The following is a 15,956-nucleotide window of genomic DNA, read 5'->3' as shown; positions in this document are numbered from 1 at the left end:
TTGGTGCCCCCAGGGCTGATTCTCGTTTTTGCAGTTTTGCAGTTAGAAAAAAACTTTAATTAGTTTACTCCAGCTATAACTTACCAGTTGATGTTATCACTGTTATGACGGCAATCATAATACAAGGCTCTAATTGGAATTAATTTTAAAGTACACCTCTGACGTTGCAGAAGACATGATCCAGACACACAAAACTGGAAAAGAAAAAAGAAATACTTAAACTCCGAATGTCTGAATAATTTAACTCAAAATGCATTTTGGGTTACCTAATTCTGCAGTTCAATAATATGGACAGCTGGCCTTATGATGATTCTGCCCCTCATAGTCAGAATCTATGTTTTTGCTGGGAGAAATCTCCTGTAAGAGAGTCACAACTGCCTTTTAGTGTTTATGGTGAGAAAAACTACCATACAATAACAGAACTTACCAATTAAAAAAAAAATATATATATATATATATATATATATATATATGTTAGCAAAACTTTGGCCTGCCCTCATAATGTACTAGAGGTTTCGTGAGCACATTGCATATGCTCAAGGCTTTTATGTTTACAGATGAAGATGCATTGAGCCAGAGGCGGTGAGCATGTTTGTTTAGAAGACTGAGATGCACCAAGTCAAGTTCCTGTCAAATATTCAGAGCCTTCAGAGAATTCCAGTGGTCTGTGTGGATGGAAATCTGTTTGAGATGTTTATACGTGGAAAGCATTCAGAGCAAACAAATCTTATCAGTGTGTGCCTGTTAGTTGATGACAGTGTGGTCTTTTTTCACCTATCACTACTTTAACGATACAGTAGTCTATAATATAATTCAGTTGTTCTGAGTGGGTCACGGAGTGTACAGAAACAATATCAACAACAAAAAAATAAAATTCTAAATGTTTTTCCGATGTGAGATTTTTCAGTATCTGTGGTCAGAATAGATGTTGTCAGGCTTAATGTCGGTGTTATTATTCTGTGGTTATTTTTGTAACTTGTTACGAAATAAAAAGTCTGTCACCTCAGAAAAACAAATCCTGTCCTGTCAGATGTTAGACTGTGCTCATAGCACACACTCTTCAATGGCACGTGCAATTGTAGAGGCACATGCTGTCTTCACTAAAGCGCAGAAGAAACTTTGAGCATGCAACATGTGAAATAAAAATGAAATAAATAATTGTGTGTTAGCTGGGAAGGACTTGCATGAAGGTTTGAAATAAATTCTATTCAGGAGCAGTTTCCATGTTTCATTAACAGTTCATGTTAGTATTGTGTATGTCTGTGATTATATATATATATATATATATATATATATATATATATATATATATATATATATATATGAAAAATTATCTTAAAATGCCAGTATAAAATTTTATATATCAGGTATTTGAGGAACTTTTTTTTGTTGTTCATTTCTGAATCATCATTGTTTTGCATTGCATTTTTCCCCCCACAATAAAAACTACAGAGCTATAATATTAAAAGCATTTAAGCATAATCTTACTAAGATATATTCCTGGGAGATTTAGAGTGACAACTGATATTTACATGCATTTTATGTATGTAGTCTGCTAAACTGTTCTCAGTAGATATCATTGATTTACATGACAAGCTAGCAGACTTACATTACTTTTATACGGCCATATATACAACAACTGCACCAAGCTGCATATCTTTGCTCATTTTTGTGTCTCTGAATAAAATTGAGGTGTATTTTCCTCCTTGAATATGAGCTCTGTAGTCTAACTATTAGCCCCCCCCCCCCCCCCCCCCCCCAAAAATATAGAGATATTTGGTATATTTTTCTCCATAAAATTAAAGTCAATAGGATCAAATGTTGTTTTGGCTTTCAATGTATTGACAAAAACAGCTGAATCATGATGACAGAATTTATATTTTTGGGTGAACTATTCCTTTAAGTAAAATCACCCAACTAAACCATGGGGTTCGTCATGGTGACTGGACATACATCGCCCCATCCTCACCTCGTCCACCTCTGGGCCTTCCTCCAGGGCACGTAATGAAGCACATTAGCACTGCATCTGTTGCTGTCTAAGCGGTTGCCAGCTAATCTCCACCTTGCCAGTTCCCACACAGTCATCTCCAGGCTGCATTACGACACTCAGTCTTTATGGCCTATGAAGCCACCAGGCAACTTGCGAGCATGTAATTTAGTGTCAATCGGATGGCTCGACATAAAGCCAGCCTCCAGTGCCCCTTCCATATTAGTCTAATTGAAATGGAAGCAGAGGGGTAATAATGCTATAACAACCCGGCGGTGCTGGCGCAAGGGCCCCGCTGTGCTGAAACAGCGCTAATAAACCATAAATAAAATAGATGGTTGAGGGAGTGAAACCCCCTCCCCCTCCCTCCATGTGTCGGCTCATTGAGTTGGTGAAAGGAGTGCTTCCTTTCTCAGCATCGAGATTATACAGTCATGAGGGGCATAGACCCTCTTGACATGCCACGCCGCTGCAGGCACTGAGCTCTTACGCATATGCACCAGAGTAACAGGGTGGAAGTCAATGCAGCACTCATGAGCAATGCATAATTACTGTTAGATGCTCTGGTTGAAGACTACAGATAGAGTGAGAGAGGAGGCAATACTGTCTCATCAAATACTCAAATATACACCAAGCACTGGGCTGGATTTATGCTATTTTAAAATACGCAGGGCTTATTTGGTTCTGATTCATTTAGACATAGTTCACTTATGATGTTAATTTTGCATGCATTTCAAATACATTTTCTGTCAGCTAATGATGTAAATTATACAGGAACCTTATAACTTGGAAAAAAATGTACTGCACTGGTTGCACCACAATTTACCAAAATTAAATGCAGACTAAACTGTTTGTGCAGTAAGGTTTTGATTGGCTAAAAATAAATTATTTTAAAGAGTCATTTTTTTAATCAGGCTACACTAATTGTGTTCTGTGTTACACTGGTCAGACTACACTGCTTCCTTTAATAGTTAATTTAATTAAATATATATTTTTCTCTATATTTATATATTATATATAAATGCATTGGTCTATATGAATTAGTATATAATTATAAATAGTATTATTAATTTATTATTGTATAGTATTTATATTGCTTGACCTTTCCAAACACTGGAAATGCGACTGATCTGTTGGTGACTGTGGTGTGTGTAAGTTTATGCCTTGCTTTTGTTGCTTGGACTAATACTTGCTGCTAGGAAGGATTTATTTGTACTGCTCTCTCGTTTTTTATATAACCACATGTCAGTTAAATTATGTATGAATTTCCCAAAATTTCTTGGCAACCATAAACAAACTACAGTTGCACAGTGTTTACACCTTAAGCAAGTGGAGCATCAACATGGATCAAAACTAAATTCCATTCTAATCAACAAAGCTTTGTAGACTGTGGGTGCTCATCTGTGACAGTTTGCAGAGTGAACTATAGTTTTCTGCTTAGTGTCAGATTTTTTTTTTATGTATGTACCGCAGAATCTCAACATGGGGCACACAAAATGCTCTTCGGGGGTGTGGATGTCAGTTCTGTATAACCCTCGCTTACTGGCTCCTATATTGTTTCTGAGGTGCACCACCCCATTACGCAGCTCAGTGAGGAAAAAGAATTGCAGTGATTTATCAAACTGTGCCTTTCTTAGACACAGGAATCCAACCTGAGCTAGGAGAGGGGAATAAAACTTAAACAAAAACATTAATTCTGTTTGACAGGGCCCTCTACCTCTCTAAGCACCACCACAGGATCAGAGACCAGAGCGAGAGTGATTTTCTCATGAAACACGGCAGTGATTCACTTTGCTGTTGGTTCAGGATCAGATACGGATAAGCTATGAAAGCAATACTACAGGGCATTGTATAGCACCGTTTAATTAATACCTGACACCTGAAAAATTGCTGTAATATTTTAGAGCAGACTCGTTGGCAGCAGCTTCTGTAGCCTCTAATGTGAGATAACATTTCTTTTGGGAAAGTATGGCATCTCCATCATGTGTAATACAACTTGACATTTCTACCTGTTATTTACAAGTGTAATAGAAGTCCTCAAGTTAGCCGTTAGAGACTAGCCTTTTGAGAGCTCTTTGCTTGCTTTTCTTGCAGAAATGTCAAATTATCTCTTATGCAAGCATTTACTTTGCCGTATTGCATTGGAAAATCTGTGTTCTGTTGACTAACCTCCCACAATCCAGTTTAACAAGGCATTATGTACACTGAAATAGGACTGTGTCCAGGTAATTAAATTAAATCATAATTTAGTTCTGCACAAATTTTTATGTAAATTAGGCTTATTATATATAGTGCTTTATTTAACTGGTAAAGTATGCCAGGTCTCTGTAGTCTGCTGCATGAAAAGCGTTCATCACAGATATTCTTTGGCTGTTTACATAGTTATTTAACTGAAATGCATATTTCATTTTATTTTGTTTTGCTTCATATCTGTTTTATATCTGAAAATTCAGACTTCCCCTCTAAGAATAGCAAGATATATCCTCAGATTGCAAGGTTATATCTCGCAGTTTTGAGTTTATACCTTGAAATTCTGTCTAAATTTGAAAGTCTAAATTTTGAGATATAACCTCAAATTCTGAGTTTATGTCTCACAGTTCTGAACTTTTTCTCAAAAAATAAAAATGTCACAATAACCTTATATATTTATGTATTATTCCATGGTGGAAACATGCTTAAATAATATTAAAATTAAAATCATTGTATTTAAAAAAATACAAAATACAATCATTGCATTTAAAAAAAAAATCTTTTTTACTAAAACTAATAAAACTAAAAAATTATTCAAATAATTTGTTACGAGTTATTTGCAGATTCAGTGCATTCAAATAAAATAGCTATTGGGTAGTGCAGATTTCTCCCCTTAGTGCTGGAAATAATTCATGCTTGGCCTGTTGTAGTCAAGGGGCAAGGAACTCGACCGGAAGTTGAAGTTGGGTGGGGGCTGCCATCTTTTAGCAGAACTTCACTTGCGTTAGCATTCCCATTGACTCCCATTCATTTTGGCGTCACTTTGACAGCGAATAACTTTACATCTGAGGCGTTTAAAGACTCCGTTTGTGCATTATTAATTTCTAAAGATACACGACAATGTATAAAGGGCTCCATTACCTTTTATGTTACATTATGGCCCCGTATAAACAGTTTTTGTAAAAAATAGGCTAACGATTGCGTCATAACCACTCGGCTCTCTGTCGCATTACGGTACAGACAGGAGGAGAAGCTCGCAGGCAATTAACTTAATATGGCGTACTGGCGTTACATTTTAAAATACTATACAAAATAATTAATCAGAATACTTACTCCTGCTCACTCACGACAAAGAACTCCCCGCTCAAGCTCGCCGTCTCTGCAAGATTAACGATGGCAGTTTGCACGCACAGCTACTAGAAGATTTACATCTGTCAGACAGGTTGCTGACGTCGTCAAGCTTCGTTTGAGTCTGCGCGTCAGAAACGGAAGTGCTAAAAAACGCTAAAACTGGGCTTCATTTGTCTCAATTGAGTTCCAGTGGGGTCGCTGTGTCCATTTCTTTTACTGTCTATGGTTGTAGTTAGCTAAAGAATTTGATAGCAGACATGAGACGGATCCGAGCCAGGTCAAAGGTTATAATGTATCTCCCCTGTGCAAATTTTCTGGCCTGGGGCTCAGTCTTGTCATTGGTGACAAAATCAACACCCACACACTGCTCTGAATTTCAACAGCTAACAATACGGCTGCCGCAGCCACCTCGAGACAGGGAGAAACGAGACCTGAAATTTCTGTCATAAATTGCAAAAACATTCTCCAAGGAGGATGGGTAGGAGGTGCCGAATAAAATTGGGGTTGGGAAAGCAGTTCTTAACTCGATGGGCACTTGTGGACTAACTTGGATTTCCCACCTTGCGGGGCCTCTTGAAAAGACGGTCACTTATCAATGACGGTCACATGCTTATCAAACACACCTTCGTATGCAGGCACCATTCTGTGCATGACTTGAAAATTAATTCACTCTGGCCTTGAATTTTGACCTATTTCGTTTCAAAGAAAAATATCTGTCTTTAGTATTCATTGCATCGGGGCTTGTTGATTTTCATAGGAAGAAGGTAGAATAAAACATTCCTGCAGTGTTGTAGCTTGCAAAATGTATTAAATAGCAACGCTTCGGTCCAAGACCTTCTTCAGGCGTTTTGAAAGGGTGAATGAAAGAGGACTCGCAAGCCAACAAAGATAAATGGTGAAAAGGCTTTTGTGGACATTGCTTGAGAAAGTATTGACAGTCAGGTTTAGTGCCGAGAGCCTGACAAGACAATGGTCAATAAAGCCTCACTTTACAGCCCTATCCAGAAGACCAAAGCTTATGTAAGAGGACATTTCAGGTTTTATTTGGGCCAGTCTTGTAATGAAGATTATTTCTATACATTTAATGTAAACTTATTATTGGAGCATTATTTACTTAAATGACACACAGAAACAAAATGAAACGTGGGGACCAGACTCTGCAAAACTCTGTGTAAAAGTCAAAATGGAAACAGTGTCCAGTTAAAAATGAAGTTAAAAAAGAAGCTTTTGCTCTATTGTGACCATTAGGCCAAATGTGAGCCTAGTCTATCATCTTAGGCAGCAAATGAGTGTCTCCATGCATCCCAGCTGGCCCATTCTGGCTGTGAAAACTGACAGTGTTCAGGGTTTGGGCTTATTTGTCATCTTTGAGATGTCCCTTTCAAACAGAAAAGGTCGGCTGCGGTCTGGAGGACGTGGAGAGAGGACATGCATTGGGGACAGACCCTTGGAGAGTGAGACCATATTAAACTGAGAGAAAGAAAGACAGATGGACTTTGTTAAGATAATAGGTCTTCTTGAAATAAGTGGGAGTCGCTGTAATGCAATATTTATACTCCCTACGGACCTTAGCCTCAGTCTAATGATAGTTTTAGAGCAGCTTCAGACGTTCATTTAAATAATTGTGGTGGGGTGGGGTGTGGTGTGCTGGAGTTTTAATCATTTGCCTAATCAGTTGTTCGTTTTCTCTCCATTACAGCATTTGTATTGAGTTGCAACTTCCCAGATAGACCAGCATATGGGGACGTGTCCGTCACCAGCCTGCATGCAGAAGGAGAGGCCTATTTCTACTGTTTCAATGGATACCAACTCCAGGGTCCCTCCACCCTCACGTGCCGCAATGCCACCACACCCTACTGGAGCGGCAAAGTGCCGCGCTGTCTTGGTGAGTCCCCAGTATTTTCTATTTTCTTCATGCATTCATTTAAAAACATGTTAGCATAAGGCACATTTTGTTTTATTTTATTTTATTTTATTTTATTTTATTTTGAATGGTTTTGTTTTGTTTTGTTTTGTCAATGTATTTATTTATCCAAATATTGCTTTTATAATAAGGAGCTAGAGGTAAACAGCACCAACAATAAACCATGCATCATTGCCAGAATATTACATTTTAAATGTTATTATGAGGTAGATATCACTAAACTTGTCTTTTTATAGTTTCATCCAGCATTTTTCATGAAAATTCTGTAATTTTGCAATTCTTTGTTTGCGCAAAGATACCATGAAAAGAGGTGACTACTTCCTGGTTTACATGGATCATCTTGATTTAGCTGAGGAACATAAATTTGACTCCTTCCTGTTGTCAGCATATATTTAAAATGAAAATTGGCTCTAGCCAAACATTGGTGGCAAATTGCTAGACCAGTAGTTGCAAAATGACAATTTAGACAACTTTGCAGCTTAAATTATACTTGTATTCTGAAAGAATTTATGTAAAGAACTGTATAATAAGTGCTTTAACAAAAAATAGTTTAAAATGTCTGCTTTTACACTCGCTGTATGATGATGGCATCATTTACCTCCATTAAGTGCCTTATTCTTATTATTAATATATATATATATATTTTTTTTTTACTTAAAGAAATTAAATTATTTTTTGTGCTAATTGACATTATTCCCCAAATGTGGTCCATTGAGCTTCACTTTTATTGATCCCGGATGATTCCTTTAGCCTGTTAGTAATGGATCTGGGCTGCTAATAATAAAGGTTCAAGTTGCTTGCTGGTGGTGATGAAGTTGAAGTAGAGACTCACATGTCTCATGTGCCCTTTAACCAGCTAGACTCTTAATTCACAGGCTACTCCAAAGGGATTGTCCCTGTATTGAGCTCACTATAACAAAACCATCAGCTAAATGACAGTTAATTACCAAATCTGCAGTATTTGATCTCTGCCCCCGAGAAATTCAATTATGAAGCAGTAGCACTATAGTATTCATTACTGCTATCTTTACAAGTACAGGAAAAGAATAGCTTCTGTTTTTAATGAACCTTATTTCATTTGCATATAGACGCTAGGTGCAGAAAATGTTTGGTTTGGCCTGCCAGTCATAAACACAGCATCCTCACACTCGCTGATTTACATCATTGTGAAGCCTCCCTGGACTCATTCACTAGCAATTATCCTTTGTTTTATTTTCTCCCTCTCACCATAAATATACACCCACAAGTCACCGTGTCATTTAGACGCAGTCCCTATACTTTGGGCTCAAAAACAAACCTCAGTATAAATATTTAGTCTACACAGGTGTGATTTAACTTGACAGGGGAGAAACTCCCGGTGTGGTTGCTCCCTCCTCCTTTTAAGTTAATTGGCGCTTGATCATTGATTTCGGCTTGTATGGTGGCAACAGAAGTGTTTGTGCTACAAGGCAGTGAATATTAACAACCATACCCCCTCAAGGCAGCCCGATCTGACAATGTGATTGACAGGCCTGCAGCTTCTGCATAAATAAGGACTTTTTACGGCTCGATCTCTTTAGAGAGCCGAATCCCAGAGCTGGGGAACACTTCCCTCTTGCATGGCAAATAGAACAACATCTCAGAATGCAAACAAGACTGGGCTCCCTAAAGGAGGGCTGTTTTGTTGAAGGATATAATTTAGTGCTTCGGAGGCAGTGAGGAAGTTGTGATGTGGTTTTGTAAGCCTGCGGCTGCCAGACACGGCCTGCAGGACTTGGGGTTTCTCGGTCTCACCATTGATTCGGAGTGAGATAGCATAAACGTGCCGTTTTCGAAGTGTGCCCCTGCCATGCTGATGCAGAGCTGGGCCAGACTGTCAGAGTCTGATTACTGATCAACATGGGCAGGCTGCCAGGGAGCAGGGCTTTGGGTCCACTTTAATTACGTTCTGTTCGCCTGACTAACCTTCAGCTGTCAAGCTCAGAAGGTATCCTCCTCCTCCTCCAAGCACTTTCTTTTTTCATTGCCTTTAAGAAAAACTGTTTATTATTGCTGTCCTTCTCTGTTTAAATCATTGTGGTCTAAAGGTTCTTGAGTCAATGATGTGGCACTCATTTGTTAATGTATTAACTTGTCTATTCATTTATTCAGAAATACACTGACGAGGCAATTTATACAGACTCAAATGCCTCTCTATTATGAGGAGCATGTTTTTCATGTCTTTGTGGGGCTTGGATTTCAGCGTGACAGTTGTGATGATATCACAATAAAGACACCTGAAACTCTTTCAAATAAATTTTTATTTATTTAGTTTTTGTTTGTTTATTTGTTGTTAAAACTGGTTTTCCTGTTTATTATTTTACTCTTCTTTTTTTAAGTCTTGTGGTATGAGTATGTCCAACATGCGAAACAAAAAAAAAATCTATAAAACAGTCAATGATATCATAGAGAGGACCCCTGCAGACAATCTTGACTGTGTGACAAGGTCATTAAGTTTCTTAACATAGATAATTTGACCTTTTATGACAAGGCAAGGTTAGTTTAAGTTAATAATTCATAATATTTGTATTATTTTAAACTACTAACTGTCTTCTATAGAAAAAAATATATCGCATACTGTCAAAGAAGATCTTTGTGATTGATAAAAACATATGTTCTATGCATTAATAATTTGTTTGGTATGAATAACAACCCAACATACTACATCCACCTTGTTATTTGTCATGTGACTTATGGCATCAGCAGAGTATCTTTACTGTCATTCAGAACTGCTTTTCATGCGATAGAAAATGTTTTAAAAATGTCATCAAGAAGTAGGAGATCTGGATACAGTTTTGAAATATTATGAATTCTGTCATGCTACTCATTTCATAGACTATTTCCCCCCTTGTATATAGTATATATATGCATATTTATACACAGGGACTTTCTGTAACTCTCTTGTGCCCTCACTAATTATGTTATCTTACTAGTATTGCTACATTATTGTGTTTTGCACAGGTGTCTAGTCATTATGGTCATACACTATATGAAAGAGTTTGGTTATCCACAGCTGAGGGCTTACTTGACCTCTAGCTCTCTTTTATTCTTCTCAATGTCATCTGTCTCGTTCCATTTGTACCTTGAACAGTGGCCTGCGGTGGAATGGTGAAGAACACGACTCTTGGCCGCATTGTGTCCCCTGGTTTCCCGGGCAACTATAGCAACAACCTGACCTGCCACTGGGTGCTGGAGGCCCCTGAGAGTCAACGGCTGCACGTGCACTTTGAGAAGGTGGCCCTTGCGGAAGACGATGACAGGTCCGTCCCAGTCAGCTCACACAGTACTCGGCTATTATACACTAATTAGTCATCTGATGTTCAAAGAGACAGTTGGAGAAGCTCAGAGGGTCTCTTCACAGTGCCGTCACACTCCAAATGTGGTGCTGCTCTTCGGGGCATTATCTGCTACGCCGAGAGCGAGGCATGATAGGAACAGCTGTGCGTGAGTTAAAGTGGATGAAAGTTTCTGTGATCAGACACTTGCTCTTCTTTAAAATAATTTAGAATAATCAAATCCCCTCGTGCAGGCGCGGAGAGAGTGATTAGAGCCCGCTAGGAGGAGGATTAAGTTATTTTTATTAGCGGCGTCCGCTTTTTCTGCAGGCTTTGCTAACAAATTGGCTTTTAATGAGGTCACTTGCTGCTCAGCTATTCAAAATCATATCAGGCGATTATTATGCAAACTGCCAAAAGACAGTCCTAGAAAGCGGAGGAATGTTATCTGATGTGTCAAACAGACACTGTTGAGAGATTCATTGGTTTGAACCAAACTAAACCCTTCTGTTCGGTTTATGTCTGCAGGTTTCTGATTAAAAACGGCAACCACATTGATTCGCCGATTTTGTACGACTCGTACGAGGTGGAATACCTTCCCAACGAGGGAATCGTTAGTTCCACCAGACATCTCTTTGTGGAGTTTACGACGGATGGATTCGGCACCAACACAGGAGTAGCCATCAGATATGAAGGTATGGACCAACAAGACTTAAGGCCCATTCACACCAAGCACGATAACTATAAAGATAACGATAAAGATATAGTTCTAAAAATCATTCTCAATATTAAAGAATAGCGGAGTCCGCACCATAACTATAACGATAAAGGCAAAGAGAAACGATGTCGTTGGAATCACTTTCAGACCGATTTTTTTTTCTGATGAATGATAAAAACATTGACAACCAATCAGAATCAATCCTGCTGTAAAGAGCTCGAAAATTTAAAGCAGCAGACGCACGTCCGCTTAGAATACACAGACGATATCGTTCGCTGGTGTGGACGCTAATATCGTTATCTTTATAGTTATCTTTATAGTTATCCTTCTTGGTGTAAACGGGCCTTTACTGTAGCAAATAAATCAGTAGAATCAGCACTTACTGATAAATGAACTGTTAAATGAAATGAACCATGAATGTTGTAATCTGGTTGACGTATTTGTTTACATCTGCGTTATTCGAACAAAATGGTTCTCAGTCATAAGTGCCATTTTGCCATGATGACAAATCAAAAAATAAAGCAATGGATGTCAGAAGAGCTTTTTTAGCCAATGTTTGATGTGATGTGAGATGTGAGACAAAAACACACACACGTTTGGAGGATTTAAAGCATTTGTAAACACGCAGCATGTCCGCCAGGTATTTTTGGACACTGATTGAGGAAATAGCGGGATTCCAGCTTATCAGGATGTCGTAATAAATGAGGACTTGATAGCAGCCAGCATCTTTTCTAATCCATCCTCCGCTGGTTAGTCTCTGAGGCCGTACACACACGTTGACGGTTACCAAGTTCAAACGTTGTTTGAAGAACACATGTCCTCTACTGAGCCTGAGGGCCGTGGTGGAGACAAAGAGCGTTCCTTCCGGCACATTCCCCTTGTTGCTTCGATTCACACCAAAGATCTCTTCTCCCATGTGCCTTGCTAAATGCTCCTTAGATTCATGGCTCAAATGAGATTTATTCAGATTAAATCAAATGGAAATTGAATGAAGCAGGCAAATGCACCCCGACAAGGTCATAAAAAATTCGTTTTAACTGGAAACACAGAGCTGTTTTTTTTTTTTTTTTTTACAGAAATCACATTCCTATTCCCTCTGACAGGTCAATCAAACGTGCAGTTACAGGGATGTCACGCACACCTCAGGACCTCACAGTCATTATCCAGCACGATCAATCTAATCTCATTTACCATGTCACAATCCGATTATGCTATCTACAACATACTAATGTGCCTTCACGGCAACCTGTACCAATTCAGCTTGTCTTCTTACACTCCAGACGCATCTCTGAATTTAATACCAGGCAGAGTGCTCAGGTTTTAATGGTCTTTCTGATTGAAGTGCTGTTCTCCTTTTTCTACCATCATGAACAAAATGGATCTGTTTTAATCAATTTCAGTAGACAAGCAAAACCTCTGATCTGGAACTCTGTAGGTGTAGAGAGGCCACACGCAGAATATTCAGTCCTCTGAAGGCCTTTTAAACCATAATCATGTAAATCTATGTAGTTATTGCAGCTGAATATATTATTTTCATTTGTATTTGCTGAAATAGATTATTTTCACTTTTAGTCAATTTAATGTAATGTATCCTTTTTATTAAAAGTAATATATATATATATATATATATATATATATATATATATATATATATATATATATATATATAATACATGAATTGTGTATACCTTTATATTTCATTCCTCTAGAGACTGCTTTGTTTCATTTAAGAATAAATTTTGTCCCAGATATTGTTTCCTAAAATGAAAAAAAAATTTGACACTGTAAAAATATATAATTGCAGTGTTTTCTTTGTTTTAGAATTGTCCCTATTGCAGTTTATTTTTGAAGGAATTGAATAAGAAATATTTGACTTCATATTTAAATATATAACTTATTGAACAAATATCTGAGATATTGTTGAGATCTCTTTGAAAACTCTATTGAAACAACTGAGACATTGAATTTATGGTTTTTCATTCCTATTGGGACTTATGGCAATGACATAAAATGCACATAAATAATATACCCTCTGGACCTTATTGCTTTTATTTCCATATAAATCTGACTTTTGAGTTGATACCATCTTATGCAATGGTTTTTTCTGTGCTTATAAGAGAGCAAGAATCAACTGATGATTAAAATGGCTTATTTCTGCTTCTTATAGAGAATGGAGCCAGATGAAGCCAAAGATGAATAATGCAAATGTGTGTCTGGGGAAGGGGATTGGAGGGGAGGTGGGTGAAAACAGTTTGCTGTAATTGGCAGAATCGCCTGTGTTTATTAAACAGAGAGCGAGGCTGAATGTAAAGCTGAATGTGGGTAGTCTAATCTAGCTCACGCTTGAATGAGGCCGGACCCGGAGGGATATCAAAGCCAGTGTTTATCCACAGTCTGAACATCCTCATCTTAAGTCTTCTCCTCTCGCTCTAATCTCTATTCTACATTCTCAGACGAGCACAACAACCAATAACGGTTCAGCCAGGCGTGACGGTTTGTTGTTTCCTTGAGTGAGTTTGTTCATTCAGGTTTCACATTTATTCATGTTGTCAGGCCGTCTCTCTTCCTTTTACGCCTGTAAGTGGCCTTGCAAGTCTGGCTAAGGTTGATTAACTAACAATCTCCTTCCAAGGGCAACCCGAAACCTTGGGTTTGTGTCCAAGAAGATTATGATTGGTAGGAAAGAAAACGCTGCACATTGCTTTGCCACATTTAGCAGACAGATTCTTTTAGACCGCCATCTAAAAATGCTTTTACATTTGGACTCCGCAGTGTGCTGTCCTCGGCCTTTCGGACGAAATTATTTTGTGAAGCTGTTAAAGGCTGAGCCGAGCGGACTGGTTGTCTGTGTGTTTTAAGCTCTTCTGAAATCAGATGCTTGGTGATGGTGTTTGGACTGTGATGTGCGTCTCGGGGCAGGTGATTTATGGTGTGTCCTCTCAGCTTTTGCAGCAGGGCACTGCTACGAGCCATTCGTCAAGTACGGCAACTTCACCACCACTGACAGCACCTACGCTGTGGGCACGGTTGTGGAGTTCACCTGTGACCCCGGATACACCCTGGAGCAGGGCTCTGTTATCATCGAGTGCATGGATCCCAGCAACCCTCAATGGAATGAGACTGAGCCCGCCTGCAGAGGTGTGTGAAAATGTTTGCATATGCATTTACAGTATACAAGGGCTTGGCCAAATTCAGAATTGAAGAATTGGCTGCCTTTCAGTTCATGAGAGTTCATGTGAATCTGTCCATAAATCTGATCACCTTTAAAACTTTAAACTTTTTTTTTACCAAAACATTCAGATAAGGCTTTGTTAAGTCATGTTTGAGTTCAGTTCTTGAGTTCAGTTCATTTAAATTCTTCTTCCTTTCTGAATTGCAATTCTGCATCCTTTTTGCAGCCTCACTTCAAATATAATTCTGAATGATGCACAACCCTTATACATTCTTGAATTTAGTTGAATTCACTAAAATTGCAACCATATTTAAGCACAAAAAAATAGCATTTTGATTACTAAGCACCTCCAGACCAGTTTATTTAGGCATTAAATCCACTAGCAAATATCACCACACTTTATTTTATTTAAGTCGTGATGAAATGGAAGTTTCACTGGAACATCGAGATAAGATTTAAAAAAAAAAAAATAATTGCTGGGTCAATTAAAATATAAATAAATAAAACATGCACAGATGAATCACGCACAATAAAATCAACAATGTGCATTTAGAAAATAGACTTTCCTTTTATTGCAGTAATCACATTTTATTTATATGCAAATATGCTTTATATCAAATGCACCTTTATCATCAAAGGCAGTGCTATTAGCATTGCAGATTTTTAAATAAAATATTTGAATAATAATATTTATATTAATATTTATATAGTAATGTTTTTTAGATTTTAATACAATTTTGTTTTTCTCTTGTTCAAGGCTGCAGCTGTTCAGCAAAAGTTGATAGAAAATCAGGTCAAAGAGGATCATATCTAGCCATGTATTCAAAAGCATTGATTTAGCTAATTTGCTTAATTAATCAGGTGCTAAAATAACACAACATGCAACGTGCATGTGGAATTATATAACACATTTGCTTCTTGAATTCTCTTCTCCTTGTTCACACGTGAGGGTATATGCATAGGCTATGCATTTGTGTGTTTCTGTGTATAATCTGCATTAGTTAGCTGCTGAAGGGCTCTAGAAGCAGCATGTGCAGGTACAGTACAAGCCCCTCACATCCTTTTAGTGCCTTTTCTATGTAATCCACTACATCCTGTGTCACCTGGATGGGTTTCAGACACTCTTAGCCACAGTCACGCGCCTAAAGCAGCACTAAAAGCATTAAGGCATGGAGGCTAGTAGCAGGTGCACAGAGCTGAAGAATGTGAGAGAATACCTCACTCATAAAGCCCCAATTCCAACCCCACCTACACACACAGTGCCATCTTATCTGACCCGTTGCTCAAGTACATTTCTCTAGCCTCACAATAGAGTTTGGATTGAAAGGATTTAATACTTCTGGCTCTAGCAAAGGGTCAAGACAACAGCTTTTCCATCTGAAAATGTGCTTACAACCAGCTAAGCCAGTGTAGTGGTGTAAAAAAAAGAGAACATTTAAAAACAGGAAGCCTCAAGTTGTTTATAAATATGGTTGGAATTTTCCACTTAGACCCCAGTCAGATTAATCCAAAGCTTGAGGGGGGCACCTATGCATCAAATT

The 15,956-nt window shown here is 38.2% G+C and overlaps 1 protein-coding gene across 4 annotated transcripts in view; it reads left to right on the top strand.

Annotated features, from left to right (window-relative positions):
- Positions 1-15,956, top strand: part of LOC128029207 (seizure protein 6) — a 159,736-nt gene that overhangs the window by 125,315 nt on the left and 18,465 nt on the right. For all 4 annotated transcript variants that reach the window (XM_052616831.1, XM_052616833.1, XM_052616830.1 and 1 more), the window contains exons 5-8: positions 7,008-7,193; positions 10,342-10,510; positions 11,054-11,220; positions 14,187-14,381. In XM_052616831.1, the coding sequence (XP_052472791.1) occupies positions 7,008-7,193; positions 10,342-10,510; positions 11,054-11,220; positions 14,187-14,381 (717 nt within the window). The remainder of the gene's footprint in view (positions 1-7,007; positions 7,194-10,341; positions 10,511-11,053; positions 11,221-14,186; positions 14,382-15,956) is intronic.

Source organism: Carassius gibelio, chromosome A15 (assembly GCF_023724105.1).
Source record: "Carassius gibelio isolate Cgi1373 ecotype wild population from Czech Republic chromosome A15, carGib1.2-hapl.c, whole genome shotgun sequence".
Lineage (NCBI taxonomy): Eukaryota > Metazoa > Chordata > Actinopteri > Cypriniformes > Cyprinidae > Carassius > Carassius gibelio.
The sequence above is the reverse complement of the archived record's forward strand: the minus strand, read 5'-3'. Positions and strand labels throughout refer to the sequence as shown.